The 27,144-nt window shown below is 46.5% G+C and overlaps 1 protein-coding gene and 1 non-coding gene across 2 annotated transcripts in view; one reads left to right on the plus strand and one right to left on the minus strand.

Moving 5' to 3' along the window:
* Positions 1–9,095, plus strand: part of RHOJ (ras homolog family member J) — a 53,072-nt gene extending 43,977 nt beyond the window's left edge. Inside the window, exons 2-5 of the mRNA XM_035104390.2 lie at positions 1,132–1,190; positions 4,312–4,476; positions 5,758–5,853; positions 7,203–9,095. Coding sequence (XP_034960281.1) covers positions 1,132–1,190; positions 4,312–4,476; positions 5,758–5,853; positions 7,203–7,349 — 467 coding nt within the window. The 3' untranslated portion in view covers positions 7,350–9,095. The remainder of the gene's footprint in view (positions 1–1,131; positions 1,191–4,311; positions 4,477–5,757; positions 5,854–7,202) is intronic.
* TRNAA-GGC (transfer RNA alanine (anticodon GGC)) lies at positions 1,992–2,066 on the minus strand. The gene has a single exon. It is a non-coding gene; the product is annotated as a tRNA-Ala (tRNA).
* Positions 9,096–27,144: the final 18,049 nt, after the last annotated feature.

A 27,144-nucleotide genomic window follows, 5' to 3' on the forward strand; every position in this document is an offset into this window, starting at 1 on the left:
ACAAGATTTTCAATAGATGAGTGTTCGAAGACATAAACACATAAAAGAATAGCCATGCTTTGTCCAAAACGAACTCCCATCATTCTCACCGAGATGGTGGGTTCTGACGCAAGGACCAAGGCATTGCAAACCATCTTCCACTGGAAAGAAAGAAGAGGAAGGGGGAAATGGATGTAGAATGTACCAAATCCAGACATAACCTAAACACACCCTCAGTAGGGAAGAGTTGCAACCTAGATCTGAGTACCCACCAGTTGGGGGTCTCTTCCTGACCCTGCTTTAGCTTCCTTAGATCTCTTGCTACCCTGAAAGCACCAGTCTGTGAAGTTCATCTCCGCACTGGAGTTAGAATAACAAAAGATGAGCTAAGTGCAACAGATGTCTGGTTTTGTTTGGTGGGTCCTTTTCTTCCACCTTCAAAAGACCACAGGAGTCCATTGTCATGTGAGGATCCCAACCAAATTGAAGCCTAAATCCATGCAGCCCCTCTTCCTTTCATCCATCCATCATCTTCCCTTCTTATCCTGTCTTCCTCTCTAGTCTCTTCCAGTGTCAAAATTTAGGGCCCTGTCTAATGTTACTCTACGTCAAGCTCTTACTCCAACCTTTTCTCTAAACCAGTGTTTCCCAAAGTGGGCAATACTTTGGAGGGCACTGGAGGGCACTGGGACGATCCAGTGGGGCAGTAGTAGCCTCAGGTGCAATTGGGGGAGGACATTGAATAAAAGAAAGGGGGCGGTGGAGGGACACGGGTGGCGCTGTGGATTAAACCACAGAGCCTAGGTCTTGCCGATCAGAAGGTCGGCAGTTCGAATCCCCGCGACAGGGTGAGCTCCCGTTGCTCGGTCCCAGCTCCTGCCAACCTAGCAGTTCGAAAGCACGTCAAAGTGCAAGTAGATAAATAGGTACCGCTCTGGCGGGAAGGCAACGGTGTTTCCGTGTGCTGCTCTGGTTCGACAGAAGCGGCTTAGTCATGCTGGCCACATGACCCGGAAGCTGTACGCCGGCTTCCTCAACCAGTAAAGCGAGATGAGCGCCGCAACCCCCCAAAAAACCCCAAATGTTGCATGGGCCCTTATTCTGACCCAACCAGGTTTCTGTAATATATTTCTTTTTCTCTTTTTTTTATAGTGACTGTGACAGTCGGAGGCAGACAGCATTTGCTTGGACTTTATGACACTGCAGGACAGGTAATCTACTGTCAATTCTTCATGTTATGTCTATCTTCAATGCGGCTGGTCTTCTCACGAAGAAAATGTTAAGGTTCTCCTTTCCTCCTTAAGGCAGGCAAAAATGTAAGCTTTTCATTTTTGGAGAATTGCACAAGAGTCACTTCATACACGCAGACACACGGTACAAAAAGTCTTGCGGCGCTTTGAAGACTAACAAATTTATTATAACATACGTCTGATGGTAAAAGACATCATAGGATTATGTTGCATTATATGATGTTCTAACTAATTTAGAGTTTGTATTGTGCATGTAATATTCATTTAAGAAATAAAAATGATATTAGAAAAAGAAAGACTAACAAATTTATTACAGCATAAGGTAGGGCTGCCATATTTCAAAAAGTGATAATCCGGACACCACAGTTGTTGGGATTTTTTTGGCAAAGTTATTTAGTTTTGGGGGGGGGGTTGGAGGGGGGCAAACTTTTTGAGGGAAGATGGCAAAAATGACACTGCTAACACGAGTTGCCATATGTCCAGATTTTCCTGGACATGTTGCCGATTTCCGCACTGCTGCCGACTGCAGTATTCCAGGTATGTCTGGGAAATTCCGGACGTATGGCAATCCTAGCGTGAGTTTTCATGGACTAGAGTCCGCTTCATCAGATGCCTGTAACTTATTGAAGCTGAAACTCTATACGCATGTAGGAAGCTGCCTAAGGCTGAGTCAGAACATTGATCCCTCTGGCTCAATATTGTCTACACTGACCGGCAGCAGCTGTCCAGAGTTTCAGACAGGGGGCATTTTCCAGCCCTTCTTGCAGATGCCAGGGTTTGAACCTGGGACCTTCTGCATGCCAAGCAGATGCCCTAACACTGAGCTAGGGCCTCTGCCCCTTACTCTTACATATCTGAGAAAAAGCCTTGCTGAATTACTTCTCAGCACATAGGATTGCACCAGCATCTTAAAAAGCAGAGACATCACCTTGCTGACAAAGGTCCGTATAGTTAAAGCTATGGTTTTCCCAGTAGTGATGTATGGAAGTGAGAGCTGGACCATAAAGAAGGCTGATCGCCGAAGAATTGATGCTTTTGAATTATGGTGCTGGAGGAGACTCTTGAGAGTCCCATGGACTGCAAGAAGATCAAACCTATCCATTCTTAAGGAAATCAGCCCTGAGTGCTCCCTGGAAGGATAGATCGTGAAGCTGAGGCTCCAATACTTTGGTCACCTCACGAGAAGAGAAGAATCCTTGGGAAAGACCCTTATGTTGGGAAAGATTGAGGGCACTAGGAGAAGGGGACGACAGAGGACAAGATGGTTGGACAGTGTTCTCGAAGCTACGAACATGAGTTTGACCAAACTGCGGGAGGCAGTGCAAGACAGGAATGCCTGGCGTGCTATGGTCCATGGGGTCACGAAGAGTCGGACACGACTAAACGACTAAACAACAACAACAACATAGGATTGCACAGTACAAAAGCCTATCTTGGTTTTGCTGCAAAAAAACTAAGCATGGCCACACCTCTGGAAATGATTATGTAATACTGCCAGCAGCTTACCATGAAAACAGGGTCATAACCCCCCCCCCCAACATTTCTCCAATGAAAATAGGGACATCCTATTCCTTATCTTCCAACTTTTCTCAGATGAAAATAGAGACATCCCCCTCCAACATTTCTCTGATGAAAATAAGGAGAAACGGGGTATTCCAGGATCAAATCAGAAACCGAGATAGCTTCGGTAAATCTGGGGCTGTTCCTGGAAAATAGGGACACTTGGAGGGTGACAGGGGCCGCTGTCTCACCTCCCCATCTCCCCTGGGATTTTGCCCTCGGCACAAGAGTCCAAGTGAATTATCCGACCTTGTGTCATGACAGCCAATTATCTCAGAGTCAAGTGTTGATGCCGCATTCCATGTCTCCAGCTCTCTTTCTGACATTCTTAATGGTGCCCCAAGCTTCACCTCTCCAAAGCAAATATTGTTAGGAAACTCAAAAGGCTTTGTTGTGAACCTTCTTGCGAGAATCTAGTGCCATCTTGTGGTCACTCTAAGCTGTTTTGCAGTTCGTCACATCAAAAAGTGTACAGCAAAGAAACCCTGACAGATGGCCATCTAAGCTATGTTAATTAATTAATTAATATATTTTATAGTGGAACCTCGATTTGCGACCGCCTCCGTTTACGACGAACTCGCAGAGCAACCGCCACGGACCCGGAAGTATTTACATCCGGGTTCCATGCACGCGGATGCGCAGAAGCCATCTACGCAGCTCGCACATGTGCAGAAGCGATCTGCGCAGTGCGTGCATGCACAGAAGCGCTCTATTGGCGCTTTGCGCATGCGCAGAAGCGTGCCTTCGGCGAGCGACGAACTCGGGGAGCAACCGGCTCCCTGGAACGGATCGTCATCATAAACCGAAGTACCACTGTATCGGAAATTTTCCATAAGAAAATAAAGGAAATGGAAAAGAACAAAATGAAAAGAAAAATTAAAGAAAAATACTTATTGTGATACAATATGTAATACAGGTTTATAAGTAATACAGTTATTCCAACTAATGAAAAATTACTAGCAAGATAAAAGCAACCCATTTGTATACTGCAAGCATTGTCATATTTTCTATCCATCGCTCAAAGAGGGCCATGGTTTTATGTTTCCAATGAATCAACATCAGTCTTTTGGCAGACAGTCAAACCCCATGGTTGGTATATGGTTTAAAATAATCTCACCGCCTGAGAATTTTACATTTTCCCCAAAGCAGGGCTTTTTTTCAGCCAGAACTCACCAGAACTCAGTTCTGGTACCTCTCAGGTGGGCACCATTGCCATTCTACGAGAACAAGGGAGGCATTCATGGTGAGTTCTAGAAAAGTAGTATTTATTTCAAACAGCTCTTGCCGTCAGAAACTTCTTCCTAATGTTTAGTCAACTGCCTGCTCTTGGCCCTGAAAGCTAATAAGAAAACACCTAGGTAACTCAATAATTTTTGACTTTATCATGTGCAAAAACGGTTGTGTGGATGCTTAGAATCAAAGAATTGGGAGGAATCAGAAAGGTCATCTAAGTTTGCTGTTCCAAATAACCATTTCACTGCTGTTGCAATGCTGACATTTAAATTCTTTTGCCGTCTGGCAGGAGGACTACAACCAGCTCAGGCCCCTCTCTTACCCCAACACGGACGTGTTTTTGATCTGTTTCTCCGTGGTGAACCCTGCCTCGTACCACAACGTCCAGGAGGAATGGGTGCCGGAACTGAAAGTCTGCATGCCCCATGTGCCTTATGTTCTGATAGGAACACAGGTAAAGGACAGAGGAGCTCATGAATGGCTGAGCAGTCTGCAAAACACTGGTCTCGGCCGTGTTCACACTAACTCAGCCAACTGGGATAGCTAGTCAGTAGAACATGAGACTCTTAATCCCAGGGTCGTGGGTTCGAATCCCATGTTGGGCGAAAGATTCCTACATTGCAGGGGGTTGGACTAGAGGAGCCTTAGAGTCCCCTCCAACTCTACAACTCTCTGATTCTAGAGTTGCAGCTGCCACATGATAGTCTCACTTTGTGGCTGTTACAACGCTCAAATAGTGTGATGATGAATAGACAGACAGATAGGACCCAGGCAGAAGGTGAGGGATGCCATAGCTGTGAACAAGCCTTTAACTTTTCTTTTTTGGGGGGGAGTAACAACTTTATTGAAAGTTCAATAATACATAACTATATGTGCGCCAAACATGGTGAGACGCAAACAAAAAGGAGAAAAGGGGGGGGGGAAATAAACAGAACCCGTGCAGAAGGGAAAACCAAGGGGGGGAGCCCAAAACTGTATATTTTACAAGGTTGTTATTGTTCTATACCAGATCTTAACCTATTACAGTACAGTAGTGCCTAGACTTACAAACTTAATCCATTCTGAAGGCACCTTCATAAATCGAAAAATTCGTAAGTCGAAAAACACCATTGGAAACCCAATTTCCCATAGGAATGCATTGAAAACGGAAAAATTCGTAAGTCGAAAAATCCCTATCTAAAACCGCCGCAGTTTTTTCCCGGATGTCAAGACATTCATAAGCGCGCGGCCATTTCCCCCCATTCGCAAGTCGAAAAATTCAGTTGTTGAGTCGTTCGTAAGTCGAGGTACCACTGAATTGGTAAGAATGAATTCCAAAAATCATTAAATTTGTCCATGGCAAGTCTGCGTTTATATGCAAGTTGTTCATATGTTGCAAGCTTGTATAAGTCTTCAATCTACTCGTAGAAGGGAGCTGCATTTTTATTTTTTCCAGTTCATCAATATCAGTCTTTTTGCTGCGTTCAGGGCATGGAGGAGAGTCCACTCGCTTTGTCCTTTTGTAAGGTTCCATGTGCTGGGTATATAATTCAAGAGGATATTTTGCTCCGTACAGTTCTGTTGATAGTTTCAGTTACCTTCTGCCCAAAATCTTTCAATATGAGACTATGAAAAAACATGTTTTAGAGAAGCATTATCTCTATTGCATCCCCAACAGTTAGAGACCTTAGATAGCCCTTTTTTCTTTTCTTTTTTTGAACAAGCCTTAAACTTTATGTCTGCTTTAAACTCCTAGATTGACCTGCGAGATGATCCAAAAACCTTGACTCGATTGCTCTACATGAAGGAGAAGCCCCTGTCTTATGAACACGGCATCAAACTAGCTAAAGAGGTACTGCTGCTCCCATTAAACCCAAGAGCCCATTAAACCCAAGACAAGGGCATGAAAATCATGCATATCTTGAATGACTGAGCCAGGATTCACCTTCCTTGTAAACTAAGCCCAGCTTGTATATATGTATGTATGTATGTATGTATGTATGTATGTATGTATGTAATCCTGCCTTTTCCCCAGTCCGGGACTCAAGGCAGCTCACACAGATAAAACAGAGCAATCTAAAAACCTAGAAAAGACTATCATTACAAGTTCTCCATAAGTGCCTATACATGCAGATTTTACTTGCACTCAGTCCGTATTTTTCTTTTGAGAAAATGAGAAGTCCCCAGAAGAGAGAAAAAGATGTTTGATGGCTTTAGGTCAAATAGAACCTCCATGTCCATGGATAGTCTACCTGTGAATACCCATTGCTGGGGAGCAACAGCAGAATATAGATTTGTCTTCATGCTCTGCTCAGAGGCTACTCCTAGAGGCACCTAGTTTAGCCAACATGGGATACAGAATGTTGGGCTAGGATGCAAGCTAAAGTATAGATCAGGGGTCACCAAACTAAGGCCCAGGGGCCGGATGCGGCCCAATCGCCTTCTAAATCCGGCCCACGGACGATCCCGGAATCAGCATGTTTTCACATGAGTAGAATGTGTCCTTTTATTTAAAATGCATCTCTGGATTATTTGTGGGGCCTGCCTGGTGTTTTTACATGAGTATAATGTGTCCTTTTATTTCAAGTGCATCTCTGGGTTATTTGTAGGGCATAGGAATTTGTTCATGTTTTTTCCCCAAAAAAATATAGTCCGGCCCTCCACAAGGTCTGAGGGACAGTGGACCGGCCCCCTGCTGAAAACGTTTGCTGGGCCCTGGTATAAATAGATAGATGACAGATCAGGCACCCCCAAACTGCGGCCCTCCAGATGTTTTGGCCTACAACTCCCATGATCCCTAGCTAACTGAACCAGTGGTCAGGGATGATGGGAATTGTAGTCCAAAACATCTGGAGGGCCGAAGTTTGGGGGTGCCTGTGATAGATAGATGATAGATAGATAGATAGATAGATAGATAGATAGATAGATAGATGATAGATAGATAGAATTATACGCTGCCTGTCTAACAGGGTTGCCCCAGCCACTCTGGGAGGCTTCCAGCAAATCATAAAACAACAGTAAAACATATTAGATAGCTTTAGACAAATTTTTGGAGGAAGACAAAGGACTCTTCTTTTGGCCAAGATAGTCAAATGGAACCTCCTTGCCTGGGGGCACTCTACCTTTCAATACCCAGAGGTTATTTTCTTGCCACCGTCGCTCAGGCCTGTCTGTCTCTCTCTTTTTTTTAATCCGTTCTAGATCGGTGCCCAGTGCTACCTGGAGTGCTCAGCCTTGACTCAGAAAGGCCTGAAGGCCGTCTTTGACGAAGCAATACTCACCATATTCAATCCCAAGAAAAAAAAGAAACCCTGTGCTGAATGCGGCAGCTGCTGTCGAGTTGTATGACGACGGCCGGAATATTGGAACGGAGTTGGGCTGGTGTTTGGCCAGAGTCTTCCCATCCCATAATTTCACACCTGCACAAAGGATTGAAGGACATGACCGGAAAGGAGGCATCTTCAAAGGGAGATCTTCCCCGTCTGTGAACCCTCCTAAGCTTGCGCCTTCTCTTCGCCTTCTCACATCTTACCTGCTTTTTTCCTAACCGCTACAGAGCTGTAGATACAAGCAGCTGGTCCATATCGTGGTCACTTTTCCTCAGGCAAAGCTAGCTGATAAAGTAAAGCAGCTGAGAGAACTCTTCCTGCCGTGTCAGGATCCGTGGTGGGCCGGGGGGGAAACCAGGGAAATATCTCCAAGGATCCTGCAGCAGAACTGAGAGAATCCCTAGATTCAGTAATTTGTAGCGTTCAGCAACTACGAATGAATTGATTTGTTCCAGTATGAATATTCAATCACGAGCGAGCCTCAAAAGCTAAATCAGGCAGGCAAATAACTCTTCCAGAGTTGACCGTGTTAAGATATTGATGCAACATTAGAGATCCTGTTTTAATCTGCTTTTTTATGAATATTCCCCGTTTCGAAAAGAGCCTCATTTCTTGGGGAGGAGGGAAGTGATGTGGCATCAAACTGACATTTACTGTAGTTTGTCTTCCTTTTTATAAATTGAGCATTATCCAACTAGAGAGCCATCAAAATGTATTGCCATTTTACCCTTGGGCATCTGGGATTGTTTTGATTTGTTTTTTACTAAATGGAGTACCACACAACCGAATTTTCTTGCTTGTAAATGGCTATAGCCAGGGTCTGGGAGGAGCTGCATGTATATCCTGAATGCAGATCTACTTCCCTCTTCACCCAATTGTTCTCGCTGTTGTTTTAAGATGTAGGATCCCAGAGCTGTCAAGTTGGAAGGCACCCCAGGGGTCATCTAGTCCAACCCCCTGCAATGCAGGAACGTGGTTTCTGGGAAATTCTGAACTGCTCATTGAACAACCTCAGAAAGGATATCGTAGAGTTGAGGAAGGTTCAGAAAAAGGTAATGGAAATGATAAGTGGGATGACCAACTCCCCTATGAGGAAAGGTTATAGCATTTGCTGTTTTTTTGATTTAGAGAAAAGGCGAGTTAGAAGCAACACAACAGAAATGTATAAAATCATAAAGTGGGTAAAGAAAGGGTTTTTCTCCCCCTTTCTCCTATCTTCACACAGCGCCTGCAGGCAGTGTGGTGCAGTGATTAGAGTGTTGGGCTAGGACCTGGGAGGCCAGGGTTCAAATCCCCACTCAGCCGTGAAGCCTTGGGCCAGTCACTGTCTTTCAACCTAACCTACCTCACAGGGCTGGTGTGAGGATAAGATGTGGGGAAGCCAAGCAGGTTTGCCAAGTTGAGCTCCTTGAAGGAAAGGTGGGATGGAGACGTAATAACAAATGATAAAAATCAAATAGTTAAGCTATGGAATTCATGCCGACTGTGTGTCGTGATGGCAACTGATTCTGTTGGTTTTAAAAGGGGATTAGACTAAGGTTACCAGATTTTTTTTTCAGTGAATCCAGGACACTTTTCAACTTCCCTACTAAATAGATGGATTTTGTCAGGGAACTGATTTGTAAATCTGGGGACTGCCCCAGGGAAACAGGGACGTCTGGTAACTTTGTAGTTGTTGTTGTTGTTGTTGTTTAGTTGTTTAGTCGTGACTGACTCTTCATGACCCCAGGGGCATACCCAGGATCAAAACTGGGGGAGGGGCAGAGAGGGGAAGAGAGAGGGACGGAAGGAGGGAGGGAGGGAAGAGAGAGAAGGAAGGAAGGAAGGAAGGAAGGGGTGGGTGCGAGAGAGAGAGAGAGAGAGAGAAGGAAGGAAGGAAAAAAGGAAGGAAGGAAAGAAAGAAGGAAGGAAGGAAGGAAGGAAGGAAGGGGTGAGAGGGAGCTCCCGTCCTCCCCGCCCCCAGCTCAGGCTGCTCCTTCCCCCCTCCCACGTTCCTGTTGCTGGCTGCAGCCGCGGAGGGGGCGAAAACAGCCTGATTTCTATAACCCGCAGCGACTTTTCCACTTCAGTTTTTGGAGGGGAAAAGTGTGGGTTATGGTCCATAAAATACGGTTTAAAAAATTATTATTTTTTTGCTTCTGGCAGCTGCCCCCCCTGCCCCTTGCTGGGTACGCCCATGCATGATCCCATGAACCTGAGCATGCCAGGCACTCCTGTCTTCCACTGCCTCCTGCAGTTTGGTCAAACTCATCTCGTCCTCTGTCGTCCCCTTCTCCTTGTGCCCTCCATCTTTCCCAACATGAGGGTCTTTTCCAGGGAGTCTTCTCTTCTCACGAGGTGGCCAAAGTATTGGAGCCTCAGCTTCAGGATCTGTCCTTCCAGTGAGCACTCAGGGCTGATTTCCTGAAGAATGGATAGGTTTGATCTTCTTGCAGTCCATGGGACTCTCAAGAGTCTCCTCCAGCACCATAATTCAAAAGCATCAATTCTTCGGCGATCAGCCTTCTTTATGGTCCAGCTCTCACTTCCATACATCACTGCTGGGAAAACCATAGCTTTAACTATACGGACCTTTGTCAGCAAGGTGATGTCTCTGCTTTTTAAGATGCTGTCTAGGTTTGTCATTGCTTTTCTCCCAAGAAACAGGCATCTCTTAATTTTATGACTGCTCTCACCATCTGCAGTGATCATGGAACCCAAGAAAGTAAAATCTCTCACTGCCTCCATTTCTTCCCCTTCTATTTGCCAGGAGGTGATGGGACCAGTGGCCATGATCTTAGTATTTTTGATGTTGAGCTTCAGACCATATTTTGCGCTCTCCTCTTTCACCCTCATGAAAAGGTTCTTTAATTCCTCCTCACTGGTAACCTTAGATTAAACAAATTCACTGAGGAGAGGGCTATGAAGGGCTTCACTTTTCTCTGTCCACTCCCATGCCCTCCAACATTTCTCTGATGAAAATAGGGACGCCCTAAGGAAAAGTGGGGCATTCCAGGATCAGAAACCGGGGTGGGCTTCTGTAAATCCGGGGCTGTCCCTGGAAAATAAGGACACTTGGAGGGGCTGCAATCTCTCCAGGCCTTGCGTAATTTAAACATTTCTATCATGCCACCTCTTACTTGTCCTTTCTCCAAACTAAAAGTCTCAAATATTTTTCATAGAATCATAGAATCATACAGTTGGGAGAGACCACAAGGGCCATCCAGTCCAACCCCCTGCCAAGCAGGAAACACCATCAAAGCATTCTTGACATATGGCTGTCAAGCCTCTGCTTAAAGACCTCCAAAGAAGGAGACTCCACCACACTCCTTGGTAGCAAATTCCACTGCCGAACAGCTCTTACTGTCAGGAAGTTCTTTCTTATATTTAGGTGGAATCTTCTTTCTTGAAGTTTGAATCCATTGCTCCGTATCCGCGTCTGGAGCAGCAGAAAACAATATTTCTCCCTCCTCCATATGACATCCTTTCATATATTTGAACATGGCTTATCACCCCTTAACCTTCTCTTCTCCAGGCTAAACATTCTAGTTTCATTCTAGTTTCCACGCAGCTACAAAGCAACCGAGAACTGTCTCAGACATCCCAATGCCTTAAGTCAGTGGTTCCCAACAGGTGGTCCGGGGACCCCCAGGGGTCCGCGAGCTATGCCAGAGGGGTCCGCAAGATGCTATTAGAATAAAAAATATATTAAATATATTTTGTATGATAACAGATTTTTTGTTTTGGCCGCTTCCTGCATGAGCAGAGTCTAGCACAAAACTAGAATTAGATAGAGGCAGTAGTTCTGCTGTATGCCGTTAGGTGGCGCTTTACAAACACTACTGTTTTGCAAAGAGGCAGCGCGCGCATTCTACTAACACTCACCTCCCCAAGATGCTTTGCGCGTGTCGGCTTCATTTGTGCGCTACTGCGCAGGTACCCTGTCTTCTCCATTCCCCTCCCTCCTCCCTGGCGCGCGCTGCCTCTTTGCAAAACAGTAGTGTTTGTAAACAAAGCGTTGTTTTTCGCGGAACCTACAGATCGCGTAGTTAAAAATGGACCGTTGGTTAAAAAGTGGTTCGTTAAAACGACAAAGGCCTACAGATGAAGAGGAAGATAATGCATTTGATGTTCAAGCAACTGTAAAAAACGTATAAATATAAAATATAAAAAGACTCTTAATTTGGCTCTCACTTTTTAATTTTAGGATTAGGAATTAATGGGGGTCCTTGTCACAATAGCGGTTCGATGAGGGGTCCTCGAGAAAATTTTGTTGGGAACCCCTGCCTTAAGTTGCTATAGGTGCCTTATTTACAAATGTTTTCCGCGAATCATTTAAATGCAATTGGAAAAAGCAGCCTTCGGAAGCTTGTGGCAATTCTCTCTCTCCCTCTCTCCCTCCCTCTCTCTCTCTCTCTCTCTCTCTCTCTCTCTCTCTCTCTCTCTCTCTCCCCTGCCTTATTTTGCTAAATGAGCGCAGATAGCTTACCTGTGGAAAACTTTGTGCATGGGTCATCGTTGCTGGAGTTTGGTATATATGGCAACGGAGAGCCAAAATAAATAGTCTGCTAAGTCTGCTGGCTGAAAGAACTAAGGGAAGATATGATTTCTTACTCCTGGCAAACAAAGCCATTAGGGGTACCAAGCTATTACATGTGGCCATGATGGAGTTCAGTGCTAACTTGAAGCAGGAAGGAAGTAAAGCCTATGAGAAAAACAATCTGCAGGTAAGTTACTCAAGAAGGTACCAGCAAGGAATGAAGAGTTGCCTTTTTGTCGGTCTCCCATCCCACTGGCTCAAGTGTCTTCCTGCAAGTTGCTTTACTCCCAGCAATCATGTGGGGCTTAATGGTACCTTCAATAAAAATGTTTTTTTTTACCCTTTAAAAAAGGAGAGTGGAGGATTTGTAGATGGTGTGCAAGCACCAAGCACCCACTCATTCACAGTGACCAGTCACCGTTGGGTGCCAAAGTCGTGTCGTGAAAAAACAACAGAGTCTCGCTGCACCTTGAAGACTTTAACCACGTGTTTTGCAGTACTGCAAGGGATGAGGGTAGCGCTGTGGTCTAAACTACTGAGCCTTGGGCTTGCCGATCAGAAGGTTGGCGGTTCGAATCCCCGCGACGGGGTGAGCTCCCGTTGCTTGGTCCCAGCTCCTGCCCACCTAGCAGTTCGAAAGCACATCAAGTGCAAGTAGATAAATAGGTACCACTCTGGCGAGAAAGTAAATGGCATTTTCGTGCACTGCTCTTGTTTCGCCAGAAGCGGCTTAGTCATGCTGGTCACATGACCCGGAAGCTGTCTGCGGACAAACTCCGGCTCCCTCGGCCTATAGAGCGAGATGAGCGTGCAACCCCAGAGTCGTCCGCCACTGGACTTAATGGTCAGGGGTACTGCAAGGATTAGCCTTGGAACAAGGGGATTTCCACCCTCTCCCCCTCCTCACATGCCCCACCCCCCAAATCTGCTGTGCCGGATTGAGAGAATGCCCACAGCATATTTAAAGGGCATGGTGGAGGGAGGAGATGTGGATATCATTGCGCCAGGAGAAATCCTTTCGCTGATGGAACGATCTTGCTCAGTGCTGCATTGAACACACCCCTAGCAGATTCATTATGGTATAACCTTCTGTGGGCTCAAGCAAACTTTCCCAGATGCACAAAGAGAAATCTCAAAGAAGAAAACCTGTAAGGTGAGAGTTGGATGGCAATGAAATGCAAACATTACACTCAGTGATTATGAGAGCTGAGATGGATGTTGAATAGGCGCGCCTTGTAGACACAGGAGTTCTGTAGCTGATGTGTAGCGGTTCCTCAGCAGACATGTGAAGGTGGACAAGATTCCCTGGATGTTTGAGAACCACAGATTGAGATGGTAGCTGGACACTGGCCAGTTCTGCCCCAGCCTAACAAGTCACCAAGCCATCAGAGAGGGACATCCAAAGTCTCAGGTGATCCTTGGCCCGCCCTCCTGGGAACCATACGGTTGCAGATTAAATCTATTATATCCTTAATAATTGACCCCTTTGGCCTTGATGTCCCCCTCTGACAGTTTCTTAGCTTAGTACAGCTCCTGCAAGGTTTCAGGAAGAGGTTTGATCTGGCGTTTCTGCCTGAGATGGTTTGGCCTGAAGATTTCTGGAGGTGAACGTGGGACTTTCTGAGGGGTGGGGAACCTCAGGCCCAGGGTCTAAAAGCAGCCCATCAGGCATCTCTGCCTAACCCCCAGGGTTGTCACTGGGCTATGCCCCCTACCCAGGCTCCACCCCTCACTTGATCAACCTGTTTTTGTTGAGATGGATTTGGAAGGTAGGAGAGGATGTGTTATTTATTTATTATCCTCCTCTTGAGTAAGGTTAGTGTCTAGTTTAGCAGACTTAAAAATATACCATCCTTTGCAGCATTAACACGGAAACTTGGCACAATTAGCTTTCTCTAATTATCCAGAGTACCTCTGGCAGACTGGATCTTCCCTTTTATTTATCCCTCGAAATGATACAACAACGCAGAAGTCTGCAATGTAATAATATAGTTGCAGGCTTGATTCAAGCAGAAAACAGCAGTGGAATAAGTTGGGCAAGCATATTTCTAGAGTGCAAAACACATTGTTTAGAATCATAGATGCTACTCGGGAGTACACATGCTCCACATCCTAATCCCCATAGCTGCCAAGTCTCCCGTATTCTCTGGGAAATCCCCGTTTTTCCACCTGTTCTTAGCTGAAAAAACGGGAAAAAAATTCCCGGTTTATTCTGGCACGGTGGCCATTTTGGAACTGGGCAGAGCATGCTCAGAAGCGAATTTTGATGCTGCTCTGCCCAGTTCCAAAATGGCTGCAGTGCGACTTCTGGCACGGTGGCCATTTTGGAACTGGGCAAAGCAGCATCAAAAGTCACTTCTGAGCATGCTCCGCCCAATGGCGGCAGCGCTACCTCCAGTCTGCTACTTCTGGCCCGGTCTCTTATTTCTCGGACAGCAACTTGGCAGGTATGCCTAATCCCCATGGCTGCATGACAAGAGAGGTGGAAGAAAGTGATAAAAGATCTTCCTATTGTTACCATTCCTGCCTGGGCAATTAGAGGATGCGACTTCACAGAGTGCCCTCTAGGGATTTCCAGGCATCTGCATGTGTCTAAAACCTTTGCCCACCTAGCAAACATGGAATTTTATATTTTGACTAGGACATCACTTCCCCGCAGTTTTTGCCTGGCTGGACTGTGTCTTTGAACTTTGACCTCGCTGTGATGGAGGGCAGAGAGGGGTGTGTGAGCATGTGCAGAAACTCAGATTCGGAAAGAGGTAGACTCCACCGTGGGCGCAGGGCCGGGGCGGGAGAGTGTGGGAGTCCTGTCTTGTCAAGTTGCATGGGATCAGTTCCAATCTGTTACCTGCGAGGATGTGGACAGGCTGCTTCGACGAGTGAAATTGACCACCTGTCTCCCTGATCCTTGCCCATCCTGGCTCATAAAAGCGAGCTGAGAAGGGTTGGGCAATGGGTTCCGTGGGGTGGTGAATGCTTCCCTCTGTGAGGGAGCCTTCCTCACTGAAAGAGGCAGTCATTAAACCACTTATTTAAAAACCATCTTTGGACACGCCCAAAATGGCCAACTATTGTCCAGTCTCAAATCTTCCATTCTTGGGCTAGAATGATGGTTGAGCAGGTGGTTGTGGAACTCCAGGCATGCCTGGAGGATGCAGACCATTTGGATCCCTGGGCTAAAATTACCTAAACTGCAGCATGCATTGCTTCTATGCAGGGCCGGTGCTAGGGTTTTTTGCTCCCTAGGCGAGATCACCTTCTGGCACACACACACACACACACCCCGGCCAATCATATTTCAAACATGAGTATATATGAGTAGGCATATATAGGATTGCACTGTAAGCTGGCCCTTCTCTCACTTTCCCGGGAGTAAGTCCCATTGGACTCAATGAGACTTACTTCTGAGTAGAAATACTTGAACACGCATTTCCTTTTTTAAAAAATTGTGGGTCTGACTTTTGAGTAGACATGCAGGAGATTGTGTCCACGTCAGCAACCCGATAGCAAACACATACGTACGGCAACGGCATCTCTCCATCCTACACAAGCTAATTTGGGGGAAAGCCCCCCCCCTGATTTCCACGGGGCGCCTCTCCTGCCGGCCCTTTCTGCCTGAGGCTGCGGTGAGCCGGCCCTGCACACGAGGTGGCGCTTTGAGGCCCCATCTGGCAGCCGTCAGGGGCTGGGAGGCGATGGAGCAGCGGCAGCGTGGGCGGAGAGGCGGCTTCAGAGGCTAAAGGTCCTTAGAGTGAGTAGCAGTGGCGGCGGCAGCAGCAGGAACAGCAGCGCCCGCGGGAGCCTTCGCTTTGTCGCCAAGATGCCGGCTGTGTCGAAGGGGGACGGGATGCGCTGGCTGGCTGTCTTCATCTCCGACATCAGGAATTGTAAGCGCGGCAGCCCCGGACGAGGCTAGCCAGCGCCCCCTCCATTTTGACGCCCTAGGCAACTGCCTAGTTCACCTTAATGGACGCGCCGGTCCCGCTTCTATGTTCTATCAAGGGGGCTCCTGTGCACTCACTATTTCACAACAGACATTCTCGAGTTTGATTGTTCTCTTCGCTCAGGAGAGCTGCAGGATCTTCTTGCCAGATGCAATCTTAGCACCTGACCTGCCGTTTCAGCTAAAATAGAATTGGCATAAACTGCCCCTTGGCCAGAATTGTCTTTGCTCCTCCCTCGCTGGGAACTGTGCTTATGCATCTAATGTTACTAGAGCGGAGGGAAGGGGGGGGAGTCAATTAATTGGTTAGGTTAATCAATTTTAAAACTTTTGATCAATAAAGCTTACCCCATACGTATTAATCAGAAAGCACTTTTTTAGTGCTGCGTTTTGTGAGGCTCACTTGCACACAAGTATCCAGAGGAGCTGCGGCCTTAACTACTCTTAGAACGAGTGCTTCATGCTCTCCAATGTTCCTCACATGAAAATAGATGCAAACTCAGCAGCTGACCGACACAAGCCAGAGCCAAGCAACTGCTGTGTTGGCCGCTCTTCTGCGCCTGCAAACCCTCTGCACCCTTCGCAGCCATGCCAGCAGCCTTGTGGACCCCTCGCTTACCCCCTTCAACGCTTTCTTTATAGGAGACCAGTCAACTGAGGAACGGTGAAAAGCTTTCTTAGTGCCATTCAAGCAACCCAGGTCTTGTTTTTGTAAAAAAACAGGAAGTGGCGCCATATTGAGTGGGAGGGGAGGGAGCAGGCGGCATAGATCTGGAAACAATGCCTTATGAGGAACGGCTTAGGGAGCTGGGCATGTTTAACCTGGAGAAGAGAAGGTTAAGGGGTGATATGATAGCCATGTTCAAATATATGAAAGGGTGTCATATAGAGGAGGGAGAAAGATTGTTTTCTGCTGCTCCAGAGAAGCGGACACGGAGGAATGGATTCAAACTACAAGAAAGAAGATTCCACCTAAACATTAGGAAGAACTTCCTGACAGTAAGAGCTGTTTGGCAGTGGAATTTGCTGCCAAGGAGTGTGGTGGAGTCTCCTTCTTTGGAGGTATTTAAGCAGAGGCTTGACAGGCATATGTCAAGAATGCTCTGATGGTGTTTCCTGCTTGGCAGGGGGTTGGAATGGATGGCCCTTGTGGTCTCTTCCAACTCTATGATTCTATGATTCTAAGAACTTGGGTCATTATGCCACATATGAATCTACTTCTGCATAAATAAGGCATGATCCATGCCAATCATCTGGGAATTTACTGGCATTTTTACTGGATGGCCCTTGTGGTCTCTTGCAACTCTATGATTCTCTATGATTCTCTATGATTCTATGATTCTACGATCTAAGAAAAGCATTAGAGGACACATGGATCAGAATGCCGGGTAACATGTTGAAACGCTGCACTGAAGAGAAGGCGCCTCAGGAATTTGGGAAAGCGAGAAGCCGCGATGGCTTGAGGGTTTTCATGACAATCCCAGTATTTTCAGGACTATTGGAGGGTATGCTCTACTTTGTGTTTATAATCCGGTGTACAGCTTCCGGATCATGTGGCCAGCATGACAAAGCCACTTCTGGCAAACCAGAGCAGCACACAGAAATGCCGTTTACCCGTTCCCGCTGTACGGGAACTACTTGCACTTTGACGTGCTTTCAAACTGCTAGGTTGGCAGGAGCAGGGACCGAGCAACAGGAGCTCACCCCATCGTAGGGATTCGAACCGTCGACCTTCTGATCGGCAAGCCCAAGAGGCTCAGTGGTTTAACCCACAGCGCAAGCGTTAAAAGGCAAGGGAGTAAGAACTGTCTTTTTTCCCTCAAGCAAAGGGTTATTCAATAGGTATCGGAGAGAAATGTTTTAAAATTGATCGATGATTACTATAGATAGATAAAAGGAGACTTAACTCCACTTGAGTACTTTGAGAACAGGTTGTAAGAAATGTATAGGAGTCTTAGCAGAAATTGGTAATTGAACAAGTGATGTGTTGGGAGAAAGAGTGAAATACTGAAATGTTATTGCGCAAAGGGGGGGAGAGGGAACATCTGGGGAAAATTCAGCTTTCAAATTTGTATAAAATTTGTATTAATTTGGTCACAATTTTTTAAAAAATTATGGAAAATTAATTTAAAAAATGGGGGAAAGGCAAGGGTTAAAGGCCCAGCTGGTGAATTGTAGGGCTAAGCATGAGGTGAGACCAAACAAACTACACACCCTGTGCCTCTTCCTTTTGAAGAATGGGCTGGGCACAAACCCAGCTTGGGGTGGCCATTCGTCATGGATGCTTTAGTTGAGATTCCTGCATTGCATGGGGTTGGACTAGATGACCCTTGGGGTCCCTTTCAACTCTACAATTCTGTGATTCTATAGATCCCATTGGGTCTCCTATCCAGGCCCTGCGGAAGTCCTCGCACACCAACAGAGCTGCTCTGTGTGCCTACGGACCACTCCGCACAATTTGAAGTCGCCTTAGAGTCCTGCTGAACGTTTTGAACGTGCTACAATGTATAACCGGAAAATGCCAAATCCCAGAAAAAGCAACCTGTCACACCTTATTGATGAGGGGGAAATGAGTTATAAAGGACTGATTGAATTAGGCAGCCTAATGAGTTCTGCAACCTGGCAGAGGCTTCTACAATAAACTGCTGAAGTATTTGTTGATCTTTTGCAATCGGAGTGGTTTTGCCATTGTTGCTTACGCAGCAACCATAAACGTCTTCAGCAATGGCACGCTGCGTCAGGAACCACAGTTATGAGTAATTAAACCAAGCTGTCTCTTCAAGATGGCAGGAAGCATCCCTCGTCCAGCTTGTTAAAATGCAAGAGGCTCTCTTTTTTTTCTTAATTAAGCTGAACAAATGCTTTTGTCCTGATTGCTTAGCGTTTTGCAGCTGGAGGAGACCTGAGAGACGTTTTCAAGGGCAGCCCTGCATAGAGCACATTGCTGTAGTCCAGCTGAGGCGTATGAGACCATGGAGTCTAAATTGGAAGGGGTTTAATCCACAAAGTATCTTGCAAAGTAATCCTCACATACCCTCCCACATGACTCAGGCAAAAATTATGGAGATCCTAGTCTACATCAGGAAGCTTCTCCTGCATTTGATCATCATCATCATCATCATCATTAGAAACTATGAGAATGAATGGGAACATAGCAGAGAGTGAATCCTCTTAAACTCAGTGGGACTTTGTTCTGAGTAAAAATGATTTAGGATTACACTGTAAACCTGTACAGTCTTTACCCAGTTACCTCCTCCTCAGTCCCTCTTGTCCTTCCTTGGTGCTCTCCCATTTCACTCTTTTTACCACTCTTTATTATCTGTTAGTGTCTATAATGAAAGGGAAAAAGAGCAAGAGGGGGTTTTCTTTCTCTTTGTTCCCTTTTGCTCGTCCCATAGACATTGTTTCTCAGCACAACTTTCATAAATCGACACAAGGTGAGCCTCCTTATTTCTGAATTCATTGTAACTGTAATACGTTTACATGAAATCAGCTGTCCCCCAGATACTCTTCTCTTTCACTATTTCTCCTTTGGGGTAGCTGTTTTTGGCGTCGGTTTAACTATTGAGAAACTTGGTGCCACTCTTTCCGGGATCTGAGGCCTCTCGCGGTTCAGGGCGCAGCCTCTTTAGCGCTGGGTTTCCTGCTTTCCTTTTTGCCACAAAATATACGGTAGTTGAAATTTGGCTTCTGTTAGAGCAGCAGATAAAAGCCCCCTTTTGCGCTGCTCGGGCTCTTTGCTGAGAACCTCTTCCTCAGCTTTTTAAGGGGGGGGTTCTTCGCTGACACCCCCCTCTCCCCTCTCTCCGCAACGAAAGGTGTTCTGCTCAACTCACCAGGAACACTTTTCTCAACCCGTTCTTAGAGCGCACCCTGCTGGATGGCTCGGGGCGCTCAGCAGGAGGAGGCAGGCACCCGGAACCATACGGTACCGTATTTACGGTAAGAAGAAGAAGAAGAAGAAGAAGAAGAAGAAGAAGAAGAAGAAGAAGAAGAAGAAGAAGAAGAAGAAGAAGAAGAAGAGGCACCCCCATAGGCTTGTTTTCTTGAGTAAAATAAATATAAGACGGTGTCTTAAAAAAGGGGAAACCCAGTGGGACTTACTTCTTAGTAGACATGTAAAAGTCTGCAGTGAAAGGCTCCATTTACAACAAAGGAATAAACACTCCGCATGTTTCCTTGCTGAAGCATTGCAATTGAAGAATTTAAAGCGGATTGGTAAAGTTTTCCTTCAAATTTATAGGAAGGGCTTCACCATTTCCTTCATTTGGTGCAGGTATTTAATTCTCGGTATAATCAGGACCCTGCTTTTGCACAAATCCCTTTTAATAGTTTTCTGAGACATGAAGGGGATGAAAAGGGGAAAGCGGGACATTCTGGGATCAAATCAGAAACTGGGATGGTTTCTGTTAATTCTGGGACTGTCCCTGGACAATTGGGACACTTGGGGGGGGGTGTCTCAGGCATCCTCCATCTGGGGGACCTATCAGCTTCCTTTTCCTTAGCCTAAGTTTTGCCCTTGTAGAACTCAGCAGGGAGAATGAGGGCAAAAAAAGCAGTTCAATTATGTTCATTGGTTTCTCCGGCTGGTTCAGTGTTTTGCTTGCTTGTTTCTAGTTAGATGATAACTAGACGATAGCTTCATTGTTAGATGATAACAGATTTGTAAGCTGAAAGGTAGAAGCCAACTCACAACGCCAAGAAAAACAAGTTTGTTTTCTCCTACTCTGGAGGGTAAGACTTGAACCGATGGCTTCAAGTTACAAGAAAGGAGGTTCCAACTAACATCAGGAAGGACTTTCTGACAGTAAGAGCTGTTCAACAGTGGAATGGACTCCCACGAGAGGTGGTGGACTCTCCATCCTGGGAGGCCTTTAAGCAGAGCTTGGGTGGCCATCTATCATGGATGCTTTAGTCTCCACTCTCATCGTTCAGCCCAGACACTGAGATCCAGCACCAAGGGCCTTCTGGTGGTTCCCTCACTGCGAGAAGTGAGGTCACAGGGAACCAGGCAGAGGGCCTTCTCGGTAGTGGCACCCGCCCTGTGGAACGCCCTCCCACCAGATGACAAGGAAACAAACAACTACAGTGGTACCTCAACCTCCGAATGCCTCGACTTCCGAAGTCCGCTAACCCGGAAGTATTTTTGTCGCGCGCGCAGTCTGCGCATGTGCAGAAGCGGCGCGCACGGTCTGCGCATGCGCAAAATGGACGCTTCGACTTCCGAAGGTTTCGACTTCCGAACGGATCGCCTTCGGAAGTCGAGGTACCACTGTATCTGACTTTTAGACTTTTCTGACTTTTAGAAGACATCTGAAGGCAGCCCTGTTTAGGGAAGTTACAGGTAGGTAGCCGTGTTGGTCTGACGTAGTCGAAACAAAAAAATTAAAAAATTCCTTCCAGTAGCACCTTAGAGACTAACTCTAGTTGGAGCTGCCCAGAGTGGCTGGGGAAAATATTATTATTATTATTATTATTATTATTATTATTATTATTATTATTAGCTTTGCAAGGGGTTGGGCTAGATCACCCTCAGGATCCTTTCCAACTTTACAATTCCATGAGTATTGTATTCCATAGGACAGTGTTTCTCAACCAGTGTGGCTTCAGATGTTTTGGGACTACAACTCCCATCATTCCTGACCACTGGTCTTGCTAGCTAGGGATGATGGGAGTTGTAGTCCCAAAACATCTGAAGCCACACTGGTTGAGAAACACTGCCATAGGATACCAGACTAGATGGGCCACTGGCCTGATCCAGGAGAGCTCTTCTGATATGCTTATGTCCTGGCGGCAAACCTCATTGTCAGTACAGAGTTACTTGGATTGACTGTCTACCTGAGGCTGGATTTTAATCGAGAAGCAGAGCAGCTGGGTTGCATTTGATAAGCCGCTTCATGCCAGCCTCTTGAAGGCAACCTGGCAGCTTCTAGTCCCCAGAGCTAGTCTTCCTTTAAAGCGAGTAGAGTTGTCTTGCTTCGACACACATCAGAGAGCTGGCCTTTGAAGAGATGCAAATCAAAGCAGACTCCCTGCTCCTCTGCTGAGACAATACAACTGTAATGGCAACGAACAAAAGAATTGAGTCACCTCCTGAGCCCATCAAGAAGATGCCTTTATCAAACAGACGCACACATTTCCCAGACATGGTCACCACACTGTGGCTTCAGCCTGTCTCAATTCATTTTTGTCGAGTTAATTTTTAAACTATAGATTCGTTGTCCTCCTCAGAATGTCTTATCCAGAGCCGGTCTCGCCATACAGGCAAACTACTCTGCTGCTTGGGGTGGCACAATTAAAGGGGATGCCCACATAGAATCATAGAATCATAGAGTTGGAAGAGACCACAAGGGCCATCCAGTCCAACCCCCTGCCAAGCAGGAAACACCATCAAAGCATTCTTGACATATGCCTGTCAAGCCTCTGCTTAAAGACCTCCAAAGAAGGAGACTCCACCACACTTCTTGGCAGCAAATTCCACTGACGAACAGCTCTTACTGGAAGAGCTGTTTGACCAGGAAGTAAGACGGCTTCAGGCTTGCCATTTCCAGGCGCACTTCAAACCTCGTTTCAATTTCTTAATCTGGCTTGGGAGCCAAATATCTGAAGTAGAATCATAGAATCATAGAGTTGGAAGAGGCCACAAGGGCCATCCAGTCCAACCCCCTGCCAAGAAGGAAACACCATCAAAGCATTCCTGACAGATGGTCGTCAAGCCTCCGCTTAAAGACCTCCAAAGAAGGAGACTCCACCACACTCCTTGGCAGCAAGTTCCACTGTCGAACAGCTCTTACTGTTAGGAAGTTCTTCCTAATGTTTAGGTGGAATCTTCTTTCTTGTAGTTTGAATCCATTGCTCCGTGTCCGCTTCTCTGGAGCAGCAGAAAACAACCTTTCTCCCTCCTCTATATGGCATCCTTTTATATATTTGAACATGGCTATCATATCACCCCTTAACCTTCTCTTCTCCAGGCTAAACATACCCAGCTCCCTAAGCCGTTCCTCATAAGGCATCGTTTCCAGGCCTTTGATCCTTTTGGTAGGCCTTCTCTGGACAGGGTCCAGCTTGTCAGTATCCTTCTTGAACTGTGGTGTCCAGACCTGGACACAGTACTCCAGGTGAGGTCTGACCAGAGTGGAATACAGTGGTACTATTACTGCCCTTGATCTAGATGCTATACTCCTATTGATGCAGCCCAGAATTTCCTCCTGAGGTTTCCAGCAACTGGCATTCAGATACATACTGCCTCTGACTGTCGAGGAAAAAAGGTAAAAGGTAAAGGACCCATGGATGCATAACATACAGGTAGCTGTCATGGCTAGCAGGCCGTGATAGATTTCCAACTCTATGATTCTATGAAAGAGTGCTCTGGCAATTTTTAAAGTTCACATTCAAAGGAATCCAATTCCTTGCCCCCCCCCCCATTGTTAAATGCACAGGTCTGAAACACACCAATGTGAAAAGCCTCAGTCACTAGTGGCAAACACGGTTCTGCTTGTTTTTAAAAGTTCTGCCTAAGTATTATATTCTGGGCAGCTTCCAGTATGAGGACAACTCAGGAGACACGGCCTCCTCAGTAAAGCCGCTATTAATAGCCCAAGTGTCGATTTTCAGCAACTCGCTAACAAATCTAACTAACGGAGGGAAATAAAAAACCTTCCCACTTAAAAGGTTATCGAGGATGAGAGTCCTAATTAGTTATATAATGTTCTCCTGGCAAGCAGAAGGAAAGAATGTGCATTATGGGCCTCTTAAAAGTAGGTGCATCAGGAGCAGTATTTTAAAGCAGCGGATTGGAAAAGGGATTCCGATTGTCTTCATTCTGAGCATTTGAGCAACAGCTCAGAGAGAAGGCAACTCATCTATAGGAAAGACAGGGCATTCGATCTAGATAAGGCTATGCTCCAACTTTCCTATCCTATCTGATACCTCGTGACACAATTTCTGTGTTACCCCAACTGTTAACAACCATCATTGTCTGCATTACTGTGTTTTGTTTCCTTCTGACCTCAGTGTTTGCAGTCCTCCCTTGCCATGTCTAGGGCTTGCCAACATGGCACCCGTGGATGAATGGCTGCCCAAAGAGATCTTATTTTGTGCCCAGAGGGCTCCCCCTGGCTGAAATTAGACTTGAGGAAGCATTCTGTTGTAGCCAATATCCTAGAACAGGCATCCCCAAACTTCGGCCCTCCAGATGTTTTGGACTACAATTCCCATCTTCCCCAACCACTGGTCCTGTTAGCTAGGGATCATGGGAGTTGTAGGCCAAAACATCTGGAGGGCCACAGTTTGGGGATGCCTGTTCTAGAAGTTGCAGTGCATGGTTGGTTACAAAGGTGTTGCCCATTACAATTTTTGCAGTTGCTCCGAATGCCTAATTGTAACAGAGAGTGCCATCAGTAAATCACACATTTCAAAGTTGGAGTTAACTCTTTATTAGCAAAAACACAATCTCCACAGGCTTCACTGAGTGTCTGGCCTAAGGAGCACAGCTGAGATTGAAAGTCCCCACCTCTCCAGGGTTGAGAGCCAGTGTGGTGTAGTGGTTAAGAGCAGTGGACTCGTAATCTGGTGAACCGGGTTCGCTTCTCCGCTCCTCCACATGCAGCTGCTGGGTGACCTTGGGCTAGTCACACTTCTCTGAAGTCTCTCAGCCCCACTCACCTCACAGAGTGTTTGTTGTGGGGGAGGAAGGGAAAGGAGAATGTTAGCCACATTGAGACTCGTTAGGGTAGTGATAAGGCGGGATATCAAACCCAAACTACTACTCTTCTTCTTCTTCTTCTTCTTCTTCTTCTTCTTCTCCCCAAGCAATCGGAGACGACGCCTGTGTGCAGCTGATCTCTCCTCCACCTTTTTCATGCCTCTCCTGGTTCTGAGAGGCTGGAGGTAGAGCTTGTAGCAGCAGGAGGGGGAGAAACCTGTGACCCTTCCCCAGCCTGACTCATCTCTGCCTCTTGGCCTCCCTCCTCCCCTGCTTCAGCTTCTGCCTCTGATTCTGGACTGCTCTCTGCCACAGACTCTCCCTGCTCACTAAGCCCTGTTGCCCCTTCAGCTTCTGACACCTCCTCTTCCCGGTCTTCTCCCTCTGAGCATTCATCATTGTCCCACCACCATTCCCTGGGCTCTGAGCCTTCTTCCCTTGGAGGTTCCATAGCTGGTTCCTCCCACCATTCCTCTGGGTCCAATCAGTCCATGATTCTATTGAACCCCCAAAAAAATTGGCAACCCTGGTGTGAAGAACTCTTCACACATCCAATAAAGCAGATTGGAGCCCACAAAAAATATTACGCTGGAATACATTTGTAAGACCTTAAGGTACTCTTATTTTTGCCACAACAGGCTGACCCAGTGACCTACCCTGGAAAGTATCCTTGATTGATTGATTGATTGATTGATTGATGATAAGAATTTTATTCCTATAGCACCCTCAGCATGCACAGTGTTTCACAATGTAGAAGGAGGCAGGTGTCTGCCCCGAGCCTCTTACAATCTGAAATTTGACATGTCAGCAACCGCAGGAGGAAGGAAATGGAGATAGGAGTAAACAGGGAAATTAGATGCAATTGTTTTAGTCACACTAGCTTTCGCTTGCCTAATGTTTAATCGATTATTTTATTTCATTCTTCTGTTGGAAGCCGCCCAGAGTGGCTGGGGAGACCCAGCCAGATGGGCAGGGTATAAACAATAAATTATTATTATTTATTATTATTAAGCACTAAAGCTGCAGCAGAGCACGGGAAGTAAGGAGCAATGCCAAAAGCTTCACAAAGAAATGGTTTGGGGGCAGGAGAAGGAGGGAGGATCATGGATCATGGATTATTCTGGTGTTCTGGGAGGGAATCATAGAATTGTAGCGTTGGAAGGGAACCCGGGGGTCATCTATCTAGTCCAACCCCCTGCATTGCAGGAATCTCAGCTAAAGCATCTGTGACAGGTGGCCATCCAACCTCCCGTTTAGGAGGAGGTTAGATGGAGCATGCCATTTGTGTACAAGAGGGGTGGAGAACCCTTTTGGTCCAGTGGGCCAGATCTTTATCTCCCCTACCTTATGGTCAGGTTTTGCAGGGTGGGTGGGACCAACGCCCTTCAACCAGCTGGCTTCATGATGACATCAGGCCATAGCTGCCAAGTCTCCCGTATTCCCCGGGAAATCCCCGTTTTTCCAGCTGTTCCTAGCTGAAAAAACAGGTTTTTTGTTTTTTTCCCCGGTTATTCTGGCGCGGCGGCCATTTTGGAACTGGGCGGAGCATGCTCAGAAGTGACTTTTGATGCTGCTCTGCCCAGTTCCAAAATGGCTGCAGTGCGCCTTCTGGCGCGACGGCCATTTTGGAACAGGGCAAAGCAGCATCAAAAGTCACTTCTGAGCATGCTCCGCCCAGTTCCAAAATGGCGGCAGCGCTACTTCTGGTCTGCTACTTCCGGCCCAGTCCCTTATTTCTCCGACAGCAACTTGGCAGGTATGCATCAGGCAACTGCTAGGTTGGCAGCCGCACCCACCTGTCGAAGATGACTCACGAGAGTGGCATGCCCCTCACAGGAAATGCACTGGTGAAGCAGCACCCAGAATGATTGAACCCCTGCCTCAAACACCCACTGATGGCACACAGGGGCACCAGCTGATAGACAGGTGGACATAGTTTAAGGGAAACGGCCTATCATGATTTGTTTGTGTAAGGGGGAGGGATTACAGAGAAACCCCCCCCCATCAGAAGCAGCCCATCTCCAAGCAGTCATGAGAGCGAGGGGTCTGAAGAGGTGAGTCAGGAAACGGAGAAGGAGTGCCAGGGCTCTGGCAGCACGGGAGAGCCCCTGCTCCGTAGGCAGGAAGAGAGAGAGGCGGAAAGAGTGGACAGGAATAGGGCAGACAGAAGACCCGTACCTCCGACGCCAAAACTGAGGAAGAGAAGGAAAGGGAGGCGCTTCTCAGTTCTGAGGCTTTTATGCTGGTCGAGAACGCGGAAGAGTTTAGTGCAGGAATCTGACTCGAGCGGGTAGACATGAAATGAGCAATCAGTTACACTGTAAATAATGTGCACCAATAAAAACATCTGAAAGACAAGCATGTGGACGGTCGTTACTCAAGAGTAGTCACAACAAACCCTGACAGTTTGCTTTCTTGTTTTTCTGTTGGATCTTCCAGGTGCAATTTAACCAGTTTAGCACCACGCTAAAATTCCACTGCAAAGAGGGACAAGGAGTCACTGCGCACAGCGGCTATCTTACTGTGATTCCGTTTTATTATTATTATTATTATTATTATTATTATTATTATTATTATTATTGTCATCATTATTAAGAACGCAGATTGATTTGCAGATCATATGAGACCAGGTGCAGTCATTGAAACAG

Source organism: Zootoca vivipara, chromosome 1 (assembly GCF_963506605.1).
Source record: "Zootoca vivipara chromosome 1, rZooViv1.1, whole genome shotgun sequence".
NCBI lineage: Eukaryota > Metazoa > Chordata > Lepidosauria > Squamata > Lacertidae > Zootoca > Zootoca vivipara.